This window comes from Simochromis diagramma, unplaced genomic scaffold, assembly GCF_900408965.1.
Source record: "Simochromis diagramma unplaced genomic scaffold, fSimDia1.1 OVJJ01000457.1, whole genome shotgun sequence".
In the NCBI taxonomy this organism is placed as follows: Eukaryota; Metazoa; Chordata; class Actinopteri; order Cichliformes; family Cichlidae; genus Simochromis; species Simochromis diagramma.
In genome coordinates, this window is record NW_024387277.1 from 611580 (window position 1) to 630335 (window position 18756).

The 18756-nt window shown below is 45.7% G+C and overlaps 1 protein-coding gene across 1 annotated transcript; it reads right to left on the minus strand.

Moving 5' to 3' along the window:
• Positions 1–15616: 15616 nt before the first annotated feature.
• Positions 15617–18476, minus strand: LOC120715734. The gene is made up of 3 exons (XM_040002831.1): positions 18208–18476; positions 17867–18044; positions 15617–15858 (listed from the first exon to the last, which is right to left on the minus strand). Exons 1-3 carry the CDS (start codon positions 18397–18399, stop codon positions 15617–15619), a joined length of 612 nt encoding a protein of 203 aa, XP_039858765.1. The 5' UTR covers positions 18400–18476.
• Between the last annotated feature and the right edge of the window lie 280 nt (positions 18477–18756).

Here is an 18756-nt window from a genome sequence, read left to right on the forward strand (position 1 = left end):
AGATGATGTGTTGGTCGGCTCAGATATTTGAAGTTCACACAGCTACATTCTCACCTGAAAATATGTTAAAAGTTTTTTTGCGACCCAGAAAGAGAAATAAGAGTAATATTAAAACTAAGTAGCTGCCGCCGTTGTTGGAAACTGAAATTGGCTGGGCCGCGCTATGAATTCTGCGATATGGTTTTTCAATTTTGTTGCCTGGGTGGAAAATCGGGAGAAATTCGGGAGAATGGTGGCTCCGGGAGATTTTCGTGAGGGGCACTGAAATTCGGTATTCTCCCGGAAAAATCAGGAGGGTTGGCATGTATGGTTGTGGCAATATCACTAACCTTGTCAAACACCTCAGAGTAAATCATATCACAGAATATGACGAGCGTATGTTGAGACGAACTGAAGAGGAGGACAGGGACAGGTGCTGCTAGGGCGAGACAGACGTCTCTCACGGAGTCCTTTAGTGCTGCAGGCAGGCAAGGTGTTCAAATAGCGCACAAGTTTTTTTATTTCTATATGATGAACTCTGCATTATTAAGTGATAAGAACAAGTAATCTGATGACCTATGTCCAAATAATGATGTCCAAATAATTTCCCCCAGGGATCAATAAAGTATTCTGATTCTGATTCTGATATAATCATTATGACGCTATAATTTGAGATACAATAAATAAAATAAGCTTTTGTACAAAGTATCGGTATCGGATCAGTATCGTCGATACCACCCTGAATATTACTTGGTATCAGATCAGAAAGGAAATTAGTGGTATCGCACATCACTAGAACCAACACGATCATTCACTTTCCGGAAATCTGTGCAGAAGCGGGGCATATTCTCCGCTTTCGGTACCAGAATACAGGGCGAGCTCCACGTGCTATGACTGGGAATGGCAAGACCATGCTCAATGAGATATTCAACTTCCTGCTGCATCAAGCTCCGCTTTGTGGAGTTTACATGATAAGCGTGCTGTTTTATTGGCCTGTCAGTTTCCACCGTGATGTCATGACACAGCACAGACGTTTGTCTAGGGTGGTCAGAGAACAAAGGTTGATGAGCTGTCACTAAAGCTAGGACATCCCTACAAGCAGAGGGTGGCAAATGAGATAGGGAGGATTCCAAAGTTGCCAACATTTCGGAATTCCTCAACCAAGCCCCCGGCATACAACCACTTTTCTCCATCAAACCATCGTCTTGTGGGCGGTACTAAGCCGGCCCAGCACACACTGAAACGGGCACCACGGGGCAAACTACATCACAGGTGGCAAGCTCTTTAGACACATAGCGTTTGAGCACATTAACATGACACACCCGCAACCTTTGCTTCCGGTCAGGAAGACATAGACATGGACATAGTTAGTATTGCTTATTCTCTGATCTACCTCGTAAGGACCAGAAAATTGAGCTCGAAGCCTGGACCCAGTCACCGGAAGCAAAACCAGCACCTTCTCCCGCAGGGCAAAAATCCGAACCACAGATTTCTTGTCAAACCGTGCTTTCATGCCGCCCTGGGCTCGCTTCAAATGGTCGTGGGCCAGCTGACATGCACGAGAGAGACGTTCCTTAAAAGCACACACATAATCCAACACATTATGCTCCACCCGATGCGATTCAGACAACCACTTCTCCTTAAGCAATCGCAAAGGCCCGTGCACTGTGTGTCCAAAAACGAGGTCAGCTGGGCTGAAACCGAGGGATTTCTTTTTTTTTTTTTTTTTTTGCCTGTCCCGTTTGGCTCTTTTGCCATCAGAATTATTGTCTAAAGGCGAAGAAAGATGCCCAACGGATTTACTTTACCAAATGGACCATTCCATCCTTGCCGTAATGGTCTATTTGATTCACCTTTTATTGTTTATTTTATTTTTTATTTTCACTTGCTAGATACTGGACAGACTTGAATGAGGAAAAGAAAAGGGAGAAAGAAAGAGGGGAAAAACAACAACAAAAAAACAACGGAGAAGAGGGACGGGGATAAAGGGCAAAAAACAAAAATCAACAAAATAAGCAGACAAAAATACATATATCAATCACCTGGATCACCTGTTGAGAAAGAAAAAAGAAAACAAGCATTTAACAAGGGATAAACAACATCATGATGATCTATGGGAATATAACAGTAAATACTAAGTGTTAAACATTATTGTACAGCACGTAAGATCGACAGTGCACAGTGTGCTTTAAGGTAGGAGCCAAAAAGGGTGTAGTTTATGTGTGTGAGCACCCGTGTGTACACCTGTGAGCATGAGCGCGCTTGTTTTTAAAAGGTTCCTTCATGTAATGATCTGCTAGAGGGTGTGGGGGGGCCACAGCCCCGTCCACCAGGGCATGAAGCAGGTATGGAGGAGATCAAAACTCCGGAGGCCCTCAGAACAAAAGAGACCAAGGAAGACCAACAGAGGGGCAGCTGCGCCACTATCCCAGAAAGAGCTGAGGAGAGTCCCAGATGAGGGGTCACTCAGCAGCCGCGGAGCAGAAGCCAGGGGGGGTTGCAGTGACGTGCCTGTGAGCTCCGCCGGCAGCCTGCTCTGCCAGAGTGACCGAGCCCCAGGCCGAGAGGCTGAGGTCACCCCACCCCGGAAGTGGCCCGAGTGAGCCCCAGGCTGAAGGCCCCGACAAGCAGCCACCAAGGAGTGAGCCGGTGTGTACCTGGATGCCCATCCCCGGACACAAAGAACTACCAATGCACCGATGTCTGAGGGCGTCTGCCACTGGCAGGGGGAGTGGTGGGGGGAGATAGGCCTCCATACCTTGGAGGGCCTGAGATGTCCCCAGAGAGGTGGCGTCTGATACCTGACCTGACATATGGACACAGACAAACAGGCACACACAGATACAAACATCCATTCCCACCCTCATGCTCTCATATGCAATTACTCAACACTCAACCAACGTGGAGACAGACATAAAGAGACACTGTACACACAATCACACTCCCCAAGTGTACTCTATACCCCAGGTCTAGGTACCCTTGCCCCTGGAGGGGGAAACTGCACCCAGACCCAGGTAGTATTACCCTTTTCCCTGGGGTGGAGAGAAGCAGACTGCCCCGACTCCGCAGCAGCAGGGACCCTTTCCAGACCCCAATCGGATGCTGCTTTTTTCTATCTGTTAACATGTCTGGAGTCATCACAGAGGAGATGGTCTAGTGTTAGCTGACTTTCTTATGCATCTACTGTTTTTTCTCCATTTTTACATTTTGTGAAGACCGAGTATTTATATTCAGTTTCAGTTCTTCTTCATGTTGCAGGATGAATGTTATCCCTCGGTCCAACCCACTTTCAGCCTGGCCCATTAGGGGGCGCTGGTATAAATAGTGGCCATTTGAGTGTCTCTGCATCGCTTGCCTGTGATCTCCTTTTTGGTCACCTGACTTCCCCTCGGTGTGGTAGAGATCATTTGTGGGTTACTCCTCTGAAGTCTCCATCGCGGCTGGTCGTAGCTATAGAAGCCTCCTGAGCTATTCTGCTTACGTTCTATGACACGGCTTACTTGGTACGTAATCAACTTATGTTACGCTCTCTGCCTTCTATTGTTCTTTTATAGTAATTATTTATTATGCTTCGCAAGAAGTGTGGGCCTTAGTTTTGCGCCAAGCTACGTGAACTGAAGTGCTGCTGTTTTGCCTTGCTGTGCTTTTATCGTCTGTTCCCGTTGTGAGATTTCTTTCCCCGCTGCTGTCAGCTTTTACAGTGGACGTCGGCGTGGACAACGGCCATATGCATGCTGGTTATCGGAGTCAGCTGGCGTGCATATTGATTGACTGTTAACTTGTCGTCGTGTGACGGCAAGTTGGAGCAGTACGGCGATTCCGTTTGCTCCAGATTTTAGAGTTTTATCCAGATTGTATGTTGTTTTATTGCTTTTGATTTGTAGTTTGGATTTTTGTTACACCACTGGTGGGAGGCCCTTTTTCTAGCTGTAGATCACCAGTGTGGTCTTGCAGTTGGGTTATCCCCCGGTGCTACACATTAGTTTGTTGTAATATATTAAAATTTTCTTTGTTTCTTTAATTCAGATGCGGAGTGCCGACGTGGAGGAGACTAGGGTGCCTTGGTGGTGGGATCCCTTGAGTGTACACGCCTGCCTTGTTTAGTTTATTAGTGTGAGTGTGTGATAGTGTGCTGCACTTGTGTTTTGGGTGTGTTTTCTTTTTTTAGTTTGTGTGTGGCATCCCTGCCCCTCCACTGGTAAGCCTCAGCTCTGAATAGCTTTTTAAGCATATTTGTACTTGAATATTTATGATTGTGCTTTTATATGGTGTTTTAAATAATTATTAATAAATTGTTAATTTGTTGATCATTGAACCTCGTCTCTGGATTGAGTATAGCGAACCTAAGTGCCTTTCTGGTGATTTAGTGTTACTTTCAGTATTCTCTGGGTGAAATTCCCAGGGTGGCGTTGTCCTTTTTAAAACTGCAAAGAGTATTTACTTTATTTCTACCTCATCTCACCACAAACTTGGCGTTGTCGACAGGATATACTCTTTAACACAGAGACGTGTGTTCTTTTTTTTTGTTGTCTGGTGTAACGTAAACTGTTTTTTTATTTTATTTTGTACAGAATAAAGGCAAAGCAGCAGCTACTTTGGTGTGGGGTTTCACAGCTGTGTTACAGAGATGGAGGAAGAGTTACAGGAACTCAGGGACTTGATTGCGCAGCTGAAAGCAGACAATGAGAGGCTGCGCCAGGAGAGGGCTGTTGGGTCAGGTACTAGTGCTACACCTTCTACTTCAACTGCATCATCTGTTAATCCCCCAACGGCTGGTGTCTCTGTAGCAGAGAGACTAGTTTTTGTGCCCCGTGACAGAAAATGCCCTACGTTTAGAGGAAAATCAGGTATAGGGTTGAATGAATGGTTGGAGGAAATAGAAGGTTGTGCTAGAGCATGTCATTTGTCTTTGGCTGATAAAGCATTTTTCCTGTTTGACCACCTAGAAGGGGAAGCACGTGAGGAGATCAAATATCGCTCTAGTGCAGAGAGGACTGATCCTGCTAAGATAATCACTATATTGCAAGAACTTTATGGCTGTTCAGACTCCTATGTAGCATTGCAGGAAGCTTTCTTCTCTAGAAAACAGCAGGAAAGTGAGACACTGCAAGAGTTTTCCCTCGCTCTCTTGGGTCTTATGGAAAAAGTTAAATCGAGTGCCCCCAATGGCATGCCCAATGCTGACGTCTTATTAAGAGATCAATTTGTTGAACAGGTCTTAGATAGTACCTTGCGGCGGGAGTTAAAGCAGCTAGTAAGGAGGCAGCCAACACTGACATTGCTGGAGATTAGAGGGGAAGCTATTAGGTGGGAACGTGAAGGGTTGCCTAGTGGCGTTAGGCATAGAAGCAGTTCTGTCCCTTCTGTTTATGGCATTCAGTATGGGGTCCATAGCGGTCCTTCAGGAATAGCCCAGTCTACCCATTTGTCTGAGATGAGCGAGATGAAGGAATTGTTAAAGTGCCAGCAGGAGCAACTTAATCAGCTCACTCAGAGCATTACTCGATTGCAGGGCCCCCATCGAATGCCTCGCTCAGGACGGGGCGATTCCATTATATGCCGTCGTTGTCAGCAACCTGGACATTTTGCTCGGGAATGTGATGGGGAACGCGTTCCTCGTTCCCGGCCTCTTTCGCAGGCCCCTCTGCATAATCGCAGGCACTCTCCTTTAAATACGGCTTCGGAAAACTAGCACCCTCCGTATTGCCGAGCCACAGTTCGGGTGGGGTGTCTATTGGCTCAAGGGTTGCTTCTAATGGTCCAGAGGCAGTCTCCAAATTAATTTCATCCTGTCCTCATATAGATGTGGACATGGGCGGTATAAAAGTACCTTGTTTGGTTGATACGGGGTCCATGGTCTCTACCATTACTGAAAGTTTTTTCCGCCAGCATTTTGAGTCCTGGGGTCAAGAGCGTCTCCAAGCTTGTCATTGGTTGCAACTTAAAGCGGCTAATGGGTTGTCCATTCCTTACCTTGGCTACATCGAGCTAAGTGTAGAGCTCTGTGACAAGTTCCTTCCACAGTGTGGCGTGCTGATCGTTAAAGATCCTCCAGGTGCAGGACCTTCCACGGTTCCGGGTGTATTGGGGATGAATGTCATTCGGAAGTGTTACCACGAGCTTTTTGGGCAACACGGTGAAGCATTGTTTAGTTTGGGCTTTGTCACAGAGGCCCCTAAACCCCTTGTGCAGGCGCTGCAAGAGTGCCATGACGTTAGTATAAGAGCCCCACTGGATTTGTCTGGCCATGTGAGAGTGAGGGGTAAGCGAGCATGTCGCATTCCGGGTGGCGTAATGAAAGTAGTGGCCGCCACCTGTTCGGAGCAATATTCAGGTGCCACCGTGTTATTTGAACCTAATGATGTTAACTTGCCTGCTGGACTTTTAGCACCCCCTGCATTGGTTCGAGTGGTTAGAGGTACTGCATACATACCAGTTGTTAATGTAGGGACCACGGCAGTCTTGCTTCACCCCAGGACCGTTATAGGGACCCTGGAAGATGTTCATGTGGTCAGTTTGCCCGCTGGTGTGATAGAAATACCCCCTAACGTAGCCACAATGGCATCTCACACCGCCACTCCTACTGTGCAGGATCAGATGGAAGGGATTGACTTGTCTAAACTGTCAGCAGAGGAACAGGGACAGGTGAGGTCTCTCCTTAAGAAATACAGCTCTGTCTTTTCTGCTCATGACACTGATTTGGGTTGCACTAACTTGATCTCCCATGACATTCCACTCTTAGACGATATCCCCGTGCGGCAGCGTTACAGGCGCATCCCCCCTTCAGAGTACGAGGTTGTGAAAGAGCATATTAACCAGTTACTAGGGGCCAAGGTGATTAGAGAGAGTAGCAGCCCCTATGCTTCTCCCATTGTGCTCGTTAAGAAGAAGGATGGCAGCCCGCGCATGTGTGTTGATTATCGGCAACTGAACAACAAGACAAGGAAAGATGCATTCCCCCTGCCGCGCATTGAAGAATCTTTAGATGCGCTGACTGGTGCCCGTTGGTTTTCCACCATGGATTTAGCAAGTGGCTATAATCAAGTCCCAGTTACGGAAGAGGATAGGCCTAAGACTGCCTTTTGTACCCCTTTCGGCCTATTTGAGTGGAACCGAATGCCATTTGGGCTCTGTAATGCCCCTAGCACCTTCCAGAGACTAATGCAACGCCTTTTCGGTGATCAACAGTGCCAGTCTCTGCTTCTCTATCTTGATGACATTGTAATCTTTTCATCAACAGTATCGCAACATCTGGAGCGGCTGGATGTGGTGCTAGGTTGGCTTCACCAGGAAGGTTTAAAAGCAAAGCTTGCCAAATGTGCCTTTTTCCAGCGGGAGGTTCGCTACTTAGGCCATGTCATCTCCGATCAAGGTGTTTCCACGGACCCTAGTAAGGTGGAAGTGGTGGCTAACTGGCAGCCTCCTAAGACTGTTTCGGAACTACGCTCCTTTCTTGGGTTTGCCAGCTATTATCGCCGTTTTGTAGAGGGTTTTGCCAAGTTGGCGGCACCTCTGCATAGACTGGTGGCAGAGTGGGGAGGCAGAAAATCAAAGAAGAAGTCAGAGCATGGTGTAGCGGAGAACTGGACTGCAGAGTGTGCTCAAAGTTTTGAGGCATTAAAGACTAAGCTGACGACAGCACCAGTGCTGGCTTATGCAGATTTCTCTTTGCCTTTTATTTTAGAAGTGGATGCCAGCCATGCCGGCCTAGGGGCAGTGCTTTCCCAGGAGCAGGGAGGTAAGGTGAGGCCAATAACCTATGCCAGTCGGGGTTTGAGGCCCACTGAGCGCAATATGCTAAATTATAGCTCAATGAAGCTGGAGTTTTTGGCACTTAAGTGGGCCATGACTGAGAAATTTAGAGAGTACTTGTTGGGCCACAAGTGTATTGTTTACACCGACAACAATCCTCTTAGTCACTTGTCTTCTGCTAAACTCGGGGCTACTGAACAGCGCTGGGCAGCTCAGCTCGCTTCGTTTGACTTTGACTTAAAGTACAGGTCAGGAAGGAGTAATAAGAATGCAGACGCTTTATCTCGCCAGCATCCACCTGATCCTCAGGAGATTAAAGCCATGGTTCCTGGTTCAGCCTTGCCTGGACCTCTTCAACAAGCCTTGCGGCTGGGACCAGCTGAGGTATCACAAGCTGCCATTACAGTTTTGCCCCATCTCACTACTCCTGATCTTCATACCCTCCAACAGGTCGACCCAGTGATAAAAGAGATCTTGGTGTTCTGGAGACGGAAGCAGCGACCCAGCTTTGAGGAGCGGCAGCAGCTTGCTCCACCTGCTCTGGTGCTGCTACGACAATGGGATCGTCTGATTGAAAGGGAAGGAGTTCTGTATCGTCAGGTTCATCGCCCTGATGGTGCTGAGGTGGTACTTCAGCTTTTGCTGCCTAGTGCACTAATTGAGCAGGTGTTGACTCATGTTCATCAGGACCATGGCCATCAAGGGGTGGAAAGGACCCTAGCGCTTCTCCGCTCACGGTGCTACTGGCCCGGTATGTCTGCTGAGGTAGCTCGTTGGTGTCAGAGATGTGAACGTTGCCAAATTGCAAAAGACACCCGACCAGCAGCTCAAAGTTTCATGGGACATTTGTTGGCTTCTCGACCAAATGAAATCTTGGCCATTGATTACACCTTGCTCGAACCTTCCCGGAATGGGCTGGAGAACGTTTTGGTGATGACTGATGTTTTCAGCAAGTATACATTGGCTGTCCCCACTCGTGACCAATGTGCTGCTACAGTGGCCCAGGTTCTCGTGACTGAGTGGTTTTCGAAGTTTGGTGTACCAGCGCGTATCCATTCCGATCAGGGTCGTAACTTTGAAAGCTCCCTGATCCAGCAGCTCTGCAGGTTTTATGGTATCGAGAAGTCCCACACTACTTCTTATCATCCGGCTGGAAATGGTCAGTGTGAACGTTTTAATAGGACTTTGCACAATTTGTTGCGGACCCTGCCAGTATCCAGAAAAAGAGACTGGAATGTATGTTTGCCCCAGTTACTCTACTGTTATAATACCACTCCCCATCAGGTTACTGGGGAAACCCCATTCTTATTGATGTTTGGGCAAGAACCCAGGTTGCCAGTGGACTTTCTGTTGGGCAGAGTACCGGACCCCATCAGTGGAGATGTGCACGAGTGGATTCAGGAGCATCAAGCCCGGCTACAGGTTGTACATGAAGGAGCCAAGGAACGATTGCAATTGGCTGCCGACCGCAGAAAGAGGCACCATGATAAAAAGGTGAAAGAGGCACCATTGAACAATGGCCAGTTGGTGTTCCTGCGCGATCTGAGTGGAAGAGGGAGATGTAAAATCCAAGATCGGTGGAAACCAGTGGTATATAGAATCCTGAAGGCACCTAAAGGAGGTGGGGCAGTATATACCATTGCACCTGCAGATGATCCCAGCAGTGTGAAGCATGTTCATCGTACCTTGTTGAAGGCTGTGGTAATGGCAGCCACACCATCAGAAGGGCCTGCTCCAAGCAGTAGCCCACATGGCCCAGAAATATCGTCCCCAGAACCAGGACATGACTCATCGAGTGACAGTGACCTGTTATTCTTGAGCATAGGAGCTCCTCAAGTAAATGTTTCACCATCTTACAGCCTAGGGGCAGTAATTCCAAGTAGCCCTGAGTTGTGGCTCCCGCCAGAAGATCGAACTTCCGATGTTCCAGCCACTTGTACAGTTACTCCGAGTGTAGCACCAGTTCCATCTAGCTCTCTTCCTGCTCCCTCTACGAGTTCTGATACAAGAAATGTGGTGGTGCGAAAAACAACCCGGTCCACAGCTGGCCAGCATTCAAACATCCATCATCTCCCAAGACCAACAGGGGAGGTGGCACAAGGGGCTGCTAACTCTATTTCTGAGCCTAGGGTACATGCTGTCTCTGCATTTTTTAGGCCTTGGGACTAATCTGGGTGTCTTTGTAATTAATAATAATAATAATAATAATGGATTGGATTTATATAGCGCTTTTCAAGGCACCCAAAGCGCTTTACAATGCCACTATTCATTCACTCTCGCATTCATACACTGGTGGAGGCAAGCTACGGTTGTAGCCACAGCTGCCCTGGGGCAGACTGACAGAAGCGAGGCTGCCATTTCGCGCCATCGGCCCCTCTGGCCAACACCAGTAGGCGGTAGGGTAAAGTGTCTTGCCCAGGGACACAACGACCAGGACAGAGAGCCCAGGGATCGAACCGGCGACCTTCCGGTTACAGATACGCTTCCCAACCCCCTGAGCCACGGTCGCCACATCGTCGGGGCGACGATGCAAGAAGGAGGGGTAGAATGTGGCAGGATGAATGTTATCCCTCGGTCCAACCCACTTTCAGCCTGGCCCATTAGGGGGCGCTGGTATAAATAGTGGCCATTTGAGTGTCTCTGCATCGCTTGCCTGTGATCTCCTTTTTGGTCACCTGACTTCCCCTCGGTGTGGTAGAGATCATTTGTGGGTTACTCCTCTGAAGTCTCCATCGCGGCTGGTCGTAGCTATAGAAGCCTCCTGAGCTATTCTGCTTACGTTCTATGACACGGCTTACTTGGTACGTAATCAACTTTTGTTACGCTCTCTGCCTTCTATTGTTCTTTTATAGTAATTATTTATTATGTTTCGCAGGAAGTGTGGGCCTTAGTTTTGCGCCAAGCTACGTGAACTGAAGTGCTGCTGTTTTGCCTTGCTGTGCTTTTATCGTCTGTTCCCGTTGTGAGATTTCTTTCCCCGCTGCTGTCAGCTTTTACAGTGGACGTCGGCGTGGACAACGGCCATATGCATGACGGTTATCGGAGTCAGCTGGCGTGCATATTGATTGACTGTTAACTTGTCGTCGTGTGACGGCAAGTTGGAGCAGTACGGCGATTCCGTTTGCTCCAGATTTTAGAGTTTTATCCAGATTGTATGTTGTTTTATTGCTTTTGATTTGTAGTTTGGATTTTTGTTACACCACTGGTGGGAGGCCCTTTTTCTAGCTGTAGATCACCAGTGTGGTCTTGCAGTTGGGTTATCCCCCGGTGCTACACATTAGTTTGTTGTAATATATTAAAATTTTCTTTGTTTCTTTAATTCAGATGCGGAGTGCCGACGTGGAGGAGACTAGGGTGCCTTGGTGGTGGGATCCCTTGAGTGTACACACCTGCCTTGTTTAGTTTATTAGTGTGAGTGTGTGATAGTGTGCTGCACTTGTGTTTTGGGTGTGTTTTCTTTTTTTAGTTTGTGTGTGGCATCCCTGCCCCTCCACTGGTAAGCCTCAGCTCTGAATAGCTTTTTAAGCATATTTGTACTTGAATATTTATGATTGTGCTTTTATATGGTGTTTTAAATAATTATTAATAAATCGTTAATTTGTTGATCATTGAACCTCGTCTCTGGATTGAGTATAGCGAACCTAAGTGCCTTTCTGGTGATTTAGTGTTACTTTCAGTATTCTCTGGGTGAAATTCCCAGGGTGGCGTTGTCCTTTTTAAAACTGCAAAGAGTATTTACTTTATTTCTACCTCGTCTCGCCACATTCACTTCTGTCACATAAAGCAGACTGTGACTGTATCACTAGGCTACCGACTGCAGTGTTGGATAGCAGTGTTATGATCAGTGCAGTGTGTGTGTGTATGCATGCCTACAGTATAATTCCTCACCCTGGATCTTATGCCTCTGTGGAAATATGTGCAAGTGTGAGTAGAGGCTGACGCGTAAATGACCAAGTATTCCTCCGTGGCCGTGATGTAACAGTCTGGTTTCATTAAAGAGATCCCAATTTCCCTCTGCTTAATTTTTCATCACAGCAATCCACGAGCACTCTCAGCCTTCACAGTCACCAGAAGGATGTCTTTTACTTTCCTGAATATCAGAAATATGTAAATATGCTAAAGAAGCTTTGAATCGTCTTTGATTTGCTCTGGTGATTTGTTATATTTAATGTTTGATTATTTATATCTGGAAGATTTTTTATTAATTAGTTTGAAAACAAAATCTTGGATCTATATCTTGTATTTTCCTTCCTCACTGTGAAAACACAGATGGCAGCCAGCTGTGCGTCATCCCACATCCGAACCTTTGTTGCTGTGTTTGCATACTAACCAGTGGCCTCTCTGCAGTGTTATTTCATCATCCTGCTCACACTTGTCTCTTAGAAACTCATTCAAGGAAAGATCTTTAGATTAAACTGCTGTTTGCAAACATGCTGTGGAAAAGAACAGAACCACAGACGTGCCTTTCACAGCAGAAAATGCTGGTACATAAATGAAGCGCGCAGGTTCTCTGGGTTGTTGTTATTATTAACATCAAGGGTTTCTGAGAGCATTGCTTCAGGTTGCAAGGGGCTCTGCCACTGTGGGCTGCCCTAGTTTCATCATTAGGTCTGTTTTTATGGAGCAAGCTGGCAAACTAAATATAGCTGCACAGTGGGCTCAGTCTCACAGCGGAAAGAACAAAACCATCTCTTGTTGTTGTTGCTGATGATAAATGCAGATGACGCTGTGATGTGGATGAGTCAGAATGAGAAACGATTCTTTCTTCGACTTTCCTCCAGTTGCTTCGAGAGAATTTGTCTCAGATGCATTGTTGAGCTCTGCGAGTAGACGACGAAACATCAGGGAGACAAGCAGAACGTCTGAATATTCAGACACTGTGCGGGTCCCACATTCCTTTCATGGGACCTGCGTCGTATACTGGGGCATCCAACAGGCAGAGCTATAAAGCCCAGTTAAAGATTACAGGTATCCTAATGCTGGTTATCAGTTTTGAAGTGGAGTTACATAGGACACTGATTTTGGCTACAAAAACAGGCTTAAATTAAAATATCGTTTCCAAAAGAAGTGAACAGCTGACTCCTCGGAGCAACATTTAGTGTGAAACACCGAATGACATGCACTGTATAAAAATGAATGTAAACACTGACACCCATTTATTTTAGATTTAAAGAAGCGTCAGCATTGTTGTTTTAAGAGCCAAGAGTGACCATATTTGGATGTCAGGAACCTGTGCAGACGCACGTATCTGCTAATTAATGATCAGCAGAATCACGACCAGAAACACAAACTTCAGATTCAGTCAGGATATTATTCAAAATTCATATTTTTGACATTAAACACACAACAGGAAGCTGAAGAATAATAATAGCGCAACAGGAGGCACAACACAGAAAACCCTCACTTACAGCTAATTGTTAGGCATGCCTGAGATCGTGTCAGTGGGAGCAACTGGAAATCAAACTTTTAGGGAGCTGGATCAGGTTAAAGCCCATTTAATCTGATCCAGCTGTGCTGGACATTTGTGCAGCTCTGTCAGGTTACTTCTAGAAAAGGTCAGAGCTTCAGTGCATGTGAGAAAAAACCTTACCTACTTGTACTAAGTTTATGGGCGGCTGTCAGCACTTAAAGTAGCTAGCTAAGGTGTGAAAGAGTCACAAGTTCTAGTTCCAAGGTTGTGTGTTAATCACGTTTTCGGAGACGTCTGTGACCCGCCAGCTCCATAGCAGACAGCGAGGTCGAGGATCATTAGAGCCGGCGAGAACAGCGGACTCCCAGCATATCGTTTTCAATCCCCCCGCGGTCTTTTCGCTACTCAGGTTAAACAAACCCACAACCCCAGTAGCTGTCTATTGTATTGAGTGTCCACTAAAATAAAAATAGAAGCGTTCTAACATCTCACCTGCTTGTTTTTATTAAGGTATGTACACGTATGTACATGTACACTATTTTTATTAGAGATTTCACTACTGAGGTTAAACATGATATATAAGTCACTTAGATCACTTCTAAATGTTAATGTTTGGTTTATTTCAGTGTTTTATTTGTTCCTGAGTAAACTGGTTTGGCTGTGGTTAAAGTTAAGCTTCATAACATATTACTCACAGTTAAATTAAGAGAGGATGGCAGTAAAAACTCCGGACCTGTGACATCATCAAGTACGCTGGTGTTCCAATTGTAAAAATCGCAAGTCCGTGCTCGCGTTCTCGGCAAGTCCGTACTCCCGTGCGGTCTCGGCAAGTCCGGTCTCGCCGAGAACGTGAGTATGTACTCGCGTACTTAGAATTGAGAAAGGGCCAATGACTGTAGAAAACATGGACGACGCGACAGCTCCCCAAAAATGAAGCCAAAACGTCTCTATCGCCCTCTGGTGTCTGGCTGCAGTATAGGTCAGCTGGAGTATAGGTCCGCCTCCTCCATGTTAGTGGATGGGACTGGGGTCAGACTAAAATTAATTAATTCTCCTCAGATAATTTTTTAATTCCTACCGCGGTGATGTTAAATTGGGGTGTAACGTCATCATAAGAGCTTTGACTGGCAGCTGCAGTCACGGAGAAACTTGCGTATCTCTGTTCGGGAATAGCAGATAGAGCGTAGGCTCTGAGAGGAGGGCCAGCGTTTACGCTACAAAAACACGACCGACTGTTTTAACCTGACAGCCTGAGGTGTTCTTCAGTAAACTGGACTACCCGACAGAAGGACCCGCGGCCCCGCTGCACTTTTTCGGTAAGTTAAACGTGTTTGTAAGCTAATCCGTAACTACCGTCCTTAGCTAGGTCCTGAGACCTAGCTAGCTAAGATGAGGACTCGGCTGTCAGGGTTCGTTTAGCTAACCTGTGCAGGTGAATGAATTTACCCTGACTAAAGAAATCAAGAGAAACGCCCTGGGGTGCTCAGTCACTAATTACTGTTACTGTACTTTTACTACAAGTATTATACTGTAAAAGCAACAGGCTGCATCCTGCTTCAGCTCCTGTGCAGAGCTGATTATTAAATATGTGCAAACAACAGCATGTTTTCAGTCTCCACATGTGTAAAGACAGTAACACCAATTTTTTTTTAAGCTTGTACTTCAGTAACTCCTCATTAATCTGTAACTGTGGATTAAACTGTAGAACTGAAAATGTGAGAGAAGAGCTTCAGATTCTCAGTGTGTGAGGACAGAAGGATCAGCTTTATTTCAGACTTGAGATAAACTTTATATTTCAGTTTGTGATGGTTCTGTTGTCTTTGTGATTACAGGGGCTGCCCTCAGATTCAGACCTCAGCACCACTCAGTGACAGCAGACAGATCATCCAACATGTTCACATGTTAACTGCAAAGTTACCTGATGAAAACAGTACAAAGGTTAAAGTATCACATATGCCATCAGCTGCATCCACAAATATCTGCCAGTCAGTTGTGTCAAAGCAGTCCTGTAGGACCTCCTCAGCCTCACTGTCCCATTTGTAGATGACCCTGGAAGCTGGTTTTTCCTGTTTTAGTCTTTGTCTGTATGCAGGCAGCAGCAGTATGGAACAATGGTCTGTCTTGCCAAAAGCTGAGCGGGGGAGGGGTTTGTAGCACTCTTTGAATGGAGTGTAACAGTGGTCCAGTGTTTGATCACCTGTTGTGGGGAAGGAGATGTGCTGATAGTATTTGGGGAGAACCTTCTTCATGTTGGCTCTGTTGAAGTCTCCCAGCACAATAAAGGCAGCTTCTGGATTTTTGTTCTCAAGTCCAGTAATGATGTTATACAGTTCGTCCATAGCCGTAGCTTTATCAGCGTGTGGGGGAATGTAAACAGCTGAGAGGAGAACTGAGCTAAACTCCCTCGGGAGGTAAAAAGGCCTGACTTTGGTTTTCTAGGGAAACCATGGGGTCAAATTTGACCCCATGGTTTCCCTAGAAAACCAATGGGGTCGGCTCTGACCCCATGGGTTCTCCAGGATTAATGGTCAGTAGCTCGAGGCTCTGAGAGCAGTACGTTTTTAAGATACACACATCTCTAGCCCACAAAGAGTTAACCATAAAGCACACCACTCCTCCCCTTTTCTTGCCTGAGTCCTTCGTTCGGTCTCCCCGGTAAACAGTGAATCCATCCGGCGTGATGGCGCAGTCGGGGACGCTGGGCTCCAGCCATGTCTCTGTGAAGGCCAGAACGCAGCAGTTCCTGATGTCTTGTTGGTGTTTAATGGTGCACGCAGCTCGTCAAGTTTGTTGTCCAGAGACTGGAGATTCACGAGCAGGATGCTGGGCAGAGGTGGCTTGCTGTTTCTCTGTCGCGTTCGGCACAAAACTCCGGCGCATTTCCCCCTCTTTGTTTTCCCTCAACGTCGCGCGGGTAAACAAAGGATCCCAGGCAGCAGAGCGTCCACGGAGTCGAAACCCGCTGTAAAGTCCGAACTGGCTGACGAATGTAGCTCCAAAAGCGTTTGTCTGTCATACCAAGTGTATGATCGTGCTGTGCGCACAGAAATAGAAAGCAGTACAAAATAAATAATAACATTTTTGCTGAGATGGCTGGGAGCTCTCGTTGGTGCAGCCATCTTACAGCGCAACCGGAAGTATAAGCTGATCTCATTGCTGTCTAAAAATGGATAACAAAACCTAAGGAGTCCTGAATCCTTCAATAACACAGACTATTAGAGTAACAGGTGTGTAGCATCACTAACTAGCTAGCAACAAGCCCCCAACACATTGCGTATGCTAGCCGCTAATCTAGCAAACGAATTAAAAACAGAGTGATTTTAGATGTTGTAGAACTATAAGATGGCAATCTGTGTCTTTTTCATAACAGTGACGTTGTCAAGAACCGTAGTTCTAACACGCAAGCTAGACCCAGAAGCAAACACAATACGCAGGAATGCACGCAGAATAAACTTTATTTCTTAATTAAGGGTGCCCCGGAATAACCAACGGAAAACATGCTGTTTTAGAACAAAAGAGACCGGGAGATAAACGATTCAGGAACACACTGATCAGGACTGTGGGAGGCTGCAACAGAAAAAGGGAGAGACCCAGATGGCAAGGAAACATTGAAACAATGTTTAGTCAATATCAGGCGATGTCATTGAATCAATGTTAAGGTGTGACCTTGACCTAACGTCACTCTTGCATCCTTTTTTAATATTGAAACAACGTCAGGTTTTGATATTGAATCAATGTTGAAACCTGACATTGATTCAACGTTATATTTTCTAATACTGTTGACATTGAAACCATGTCAGATTCTGATATTGAAACACTGTTGAGCTATGGTGTTGATTTTCCACCTCTTTCGCACAGTTGCTTTTTATTAAAACAACAGTTAAATCATGACTGGAAATCTACCTTTCTTTATAGGTATTTTAACCAATACTAAACTACTGCATGTTTCCATCAATACTTAAACCACCTAAACACATAATTGTACTTATTCCTCAAATTGGACACCCTTTATAAAAAAAATGTCTCACAAGGTATCATGTCAATATTAATATCCTAAAATAAGAAAGCATTGCATGTGATGTAACAGAGAAAAAAAACTAAACAAAAAAAGGTCAATAGACATGTTTCGTTTGCTAAATACTTTATTAAAAGAGAGTTTCCTATTTACATTTCTATGTTTCACATAAGTTTGTAATTTTTACTCTGGGATGGGGATGGATGATGTGCGTCCCGCGCCGCCCATACGATCTGGGGCGTATCGGAGCCATTTCTAGACTGCTTGTGCAAAGACAAACTCGGACATAGAGTTCGCCCCTAACTGATGCGTCAGGCCATCTAGGACAAAAATACACACACACACACACACACACACAAAAAGTGAATTAGAGCACATGAATAAGCTCTTGTTAACTGTCTTCAGCGGGGAGAAAGTATGTAAACTCCTAGGCTGATAAACATGAAAGTCACCAGGCGTAAATCTGCAAACTGCTGCATTTGAAAACAAAATAAACATGGGGTCCTTGGGCTGTACAAACTGTACAACCCGAGGACTAAACAAGCTGAAGTCCAAAGACTCCATCTCCAGATTAACCGGACATGAAAGTTTTGTTATTAAGAAAGACAAAGTAATATAGCAAAAACCGGACATAGGAAATGTGAAAGATCAATTGATCCCTTTACTGTTCACTTTGGGCTCATAAAACTACAACAAAAGGTCAAATTTACCAAATATGCATCTGCACAGTGCTGTATCTTTAAATGCCCTTTTTTGCTCTGTCTGGTCCTTGGTTTTTTTCCCTGCCCAGTTGAGTACAGAGGCCAGCTCGTTTGTAATGGCATAAGCCATTACGTGGCGGACTCGCACCTCCAGTGTGGTCCCTCCAATCAAGGCAAAGCGTCTCACCTATAGACACATTTTAAGAGATGGAATTAGCGTGTCTCATGTCTTAAGTGTGTATGCAAGTGTTTGTGTGTATAATCAACAGGCCGTTGTTATGTATTTAAATCACATCTGACAGCTATTACACTTTATAGTTACAAAGTGTACATAACCTTAATATACTTACCATTGCCTTATTTGCCTCTTGTGATTGAAGAGCTGCCTCTGCATTGTTTAGCTCCTCAATGTTGTGCAAGGGCAAATCCAGAGGCAGTACCCCAGCATCTACCGATTCATTGCAGCAGGGACGGCGGATGGCTCTGACCTCCTCACGGAGTTCGTTAACTGCTCTGGTCAGGTCTGACAGCATCGTTAACATCTTTTGTGAGGTTGCATCTGTTTCAAAGAACAATTCTAGAAAGATTAATGGCTTAAGCAGTGAGAGGCGAAAAACTACAGGGAGTGCATAATTATTAGGCAAATGAGTATTTTGTCCACATCATCCTCTTCATGCATGTTGTCTTACTCCAAGCTGTATAGGCTCGAAAGCCTACTACCAATTAAGCATATTAGGTGATGTGCATCGCTGTAATGAGAAGGGGTGTGGTCTAATGACATCAACACCCTATATCAGGTGTGCATAATTATTAGGCAACGTCCTTTCCTTTGGCAAAATGGGTCAAAAGAAGGACTTGACAGGCTCAGAAAAGTCAAAAATAGTGAGATATCTTGCAGA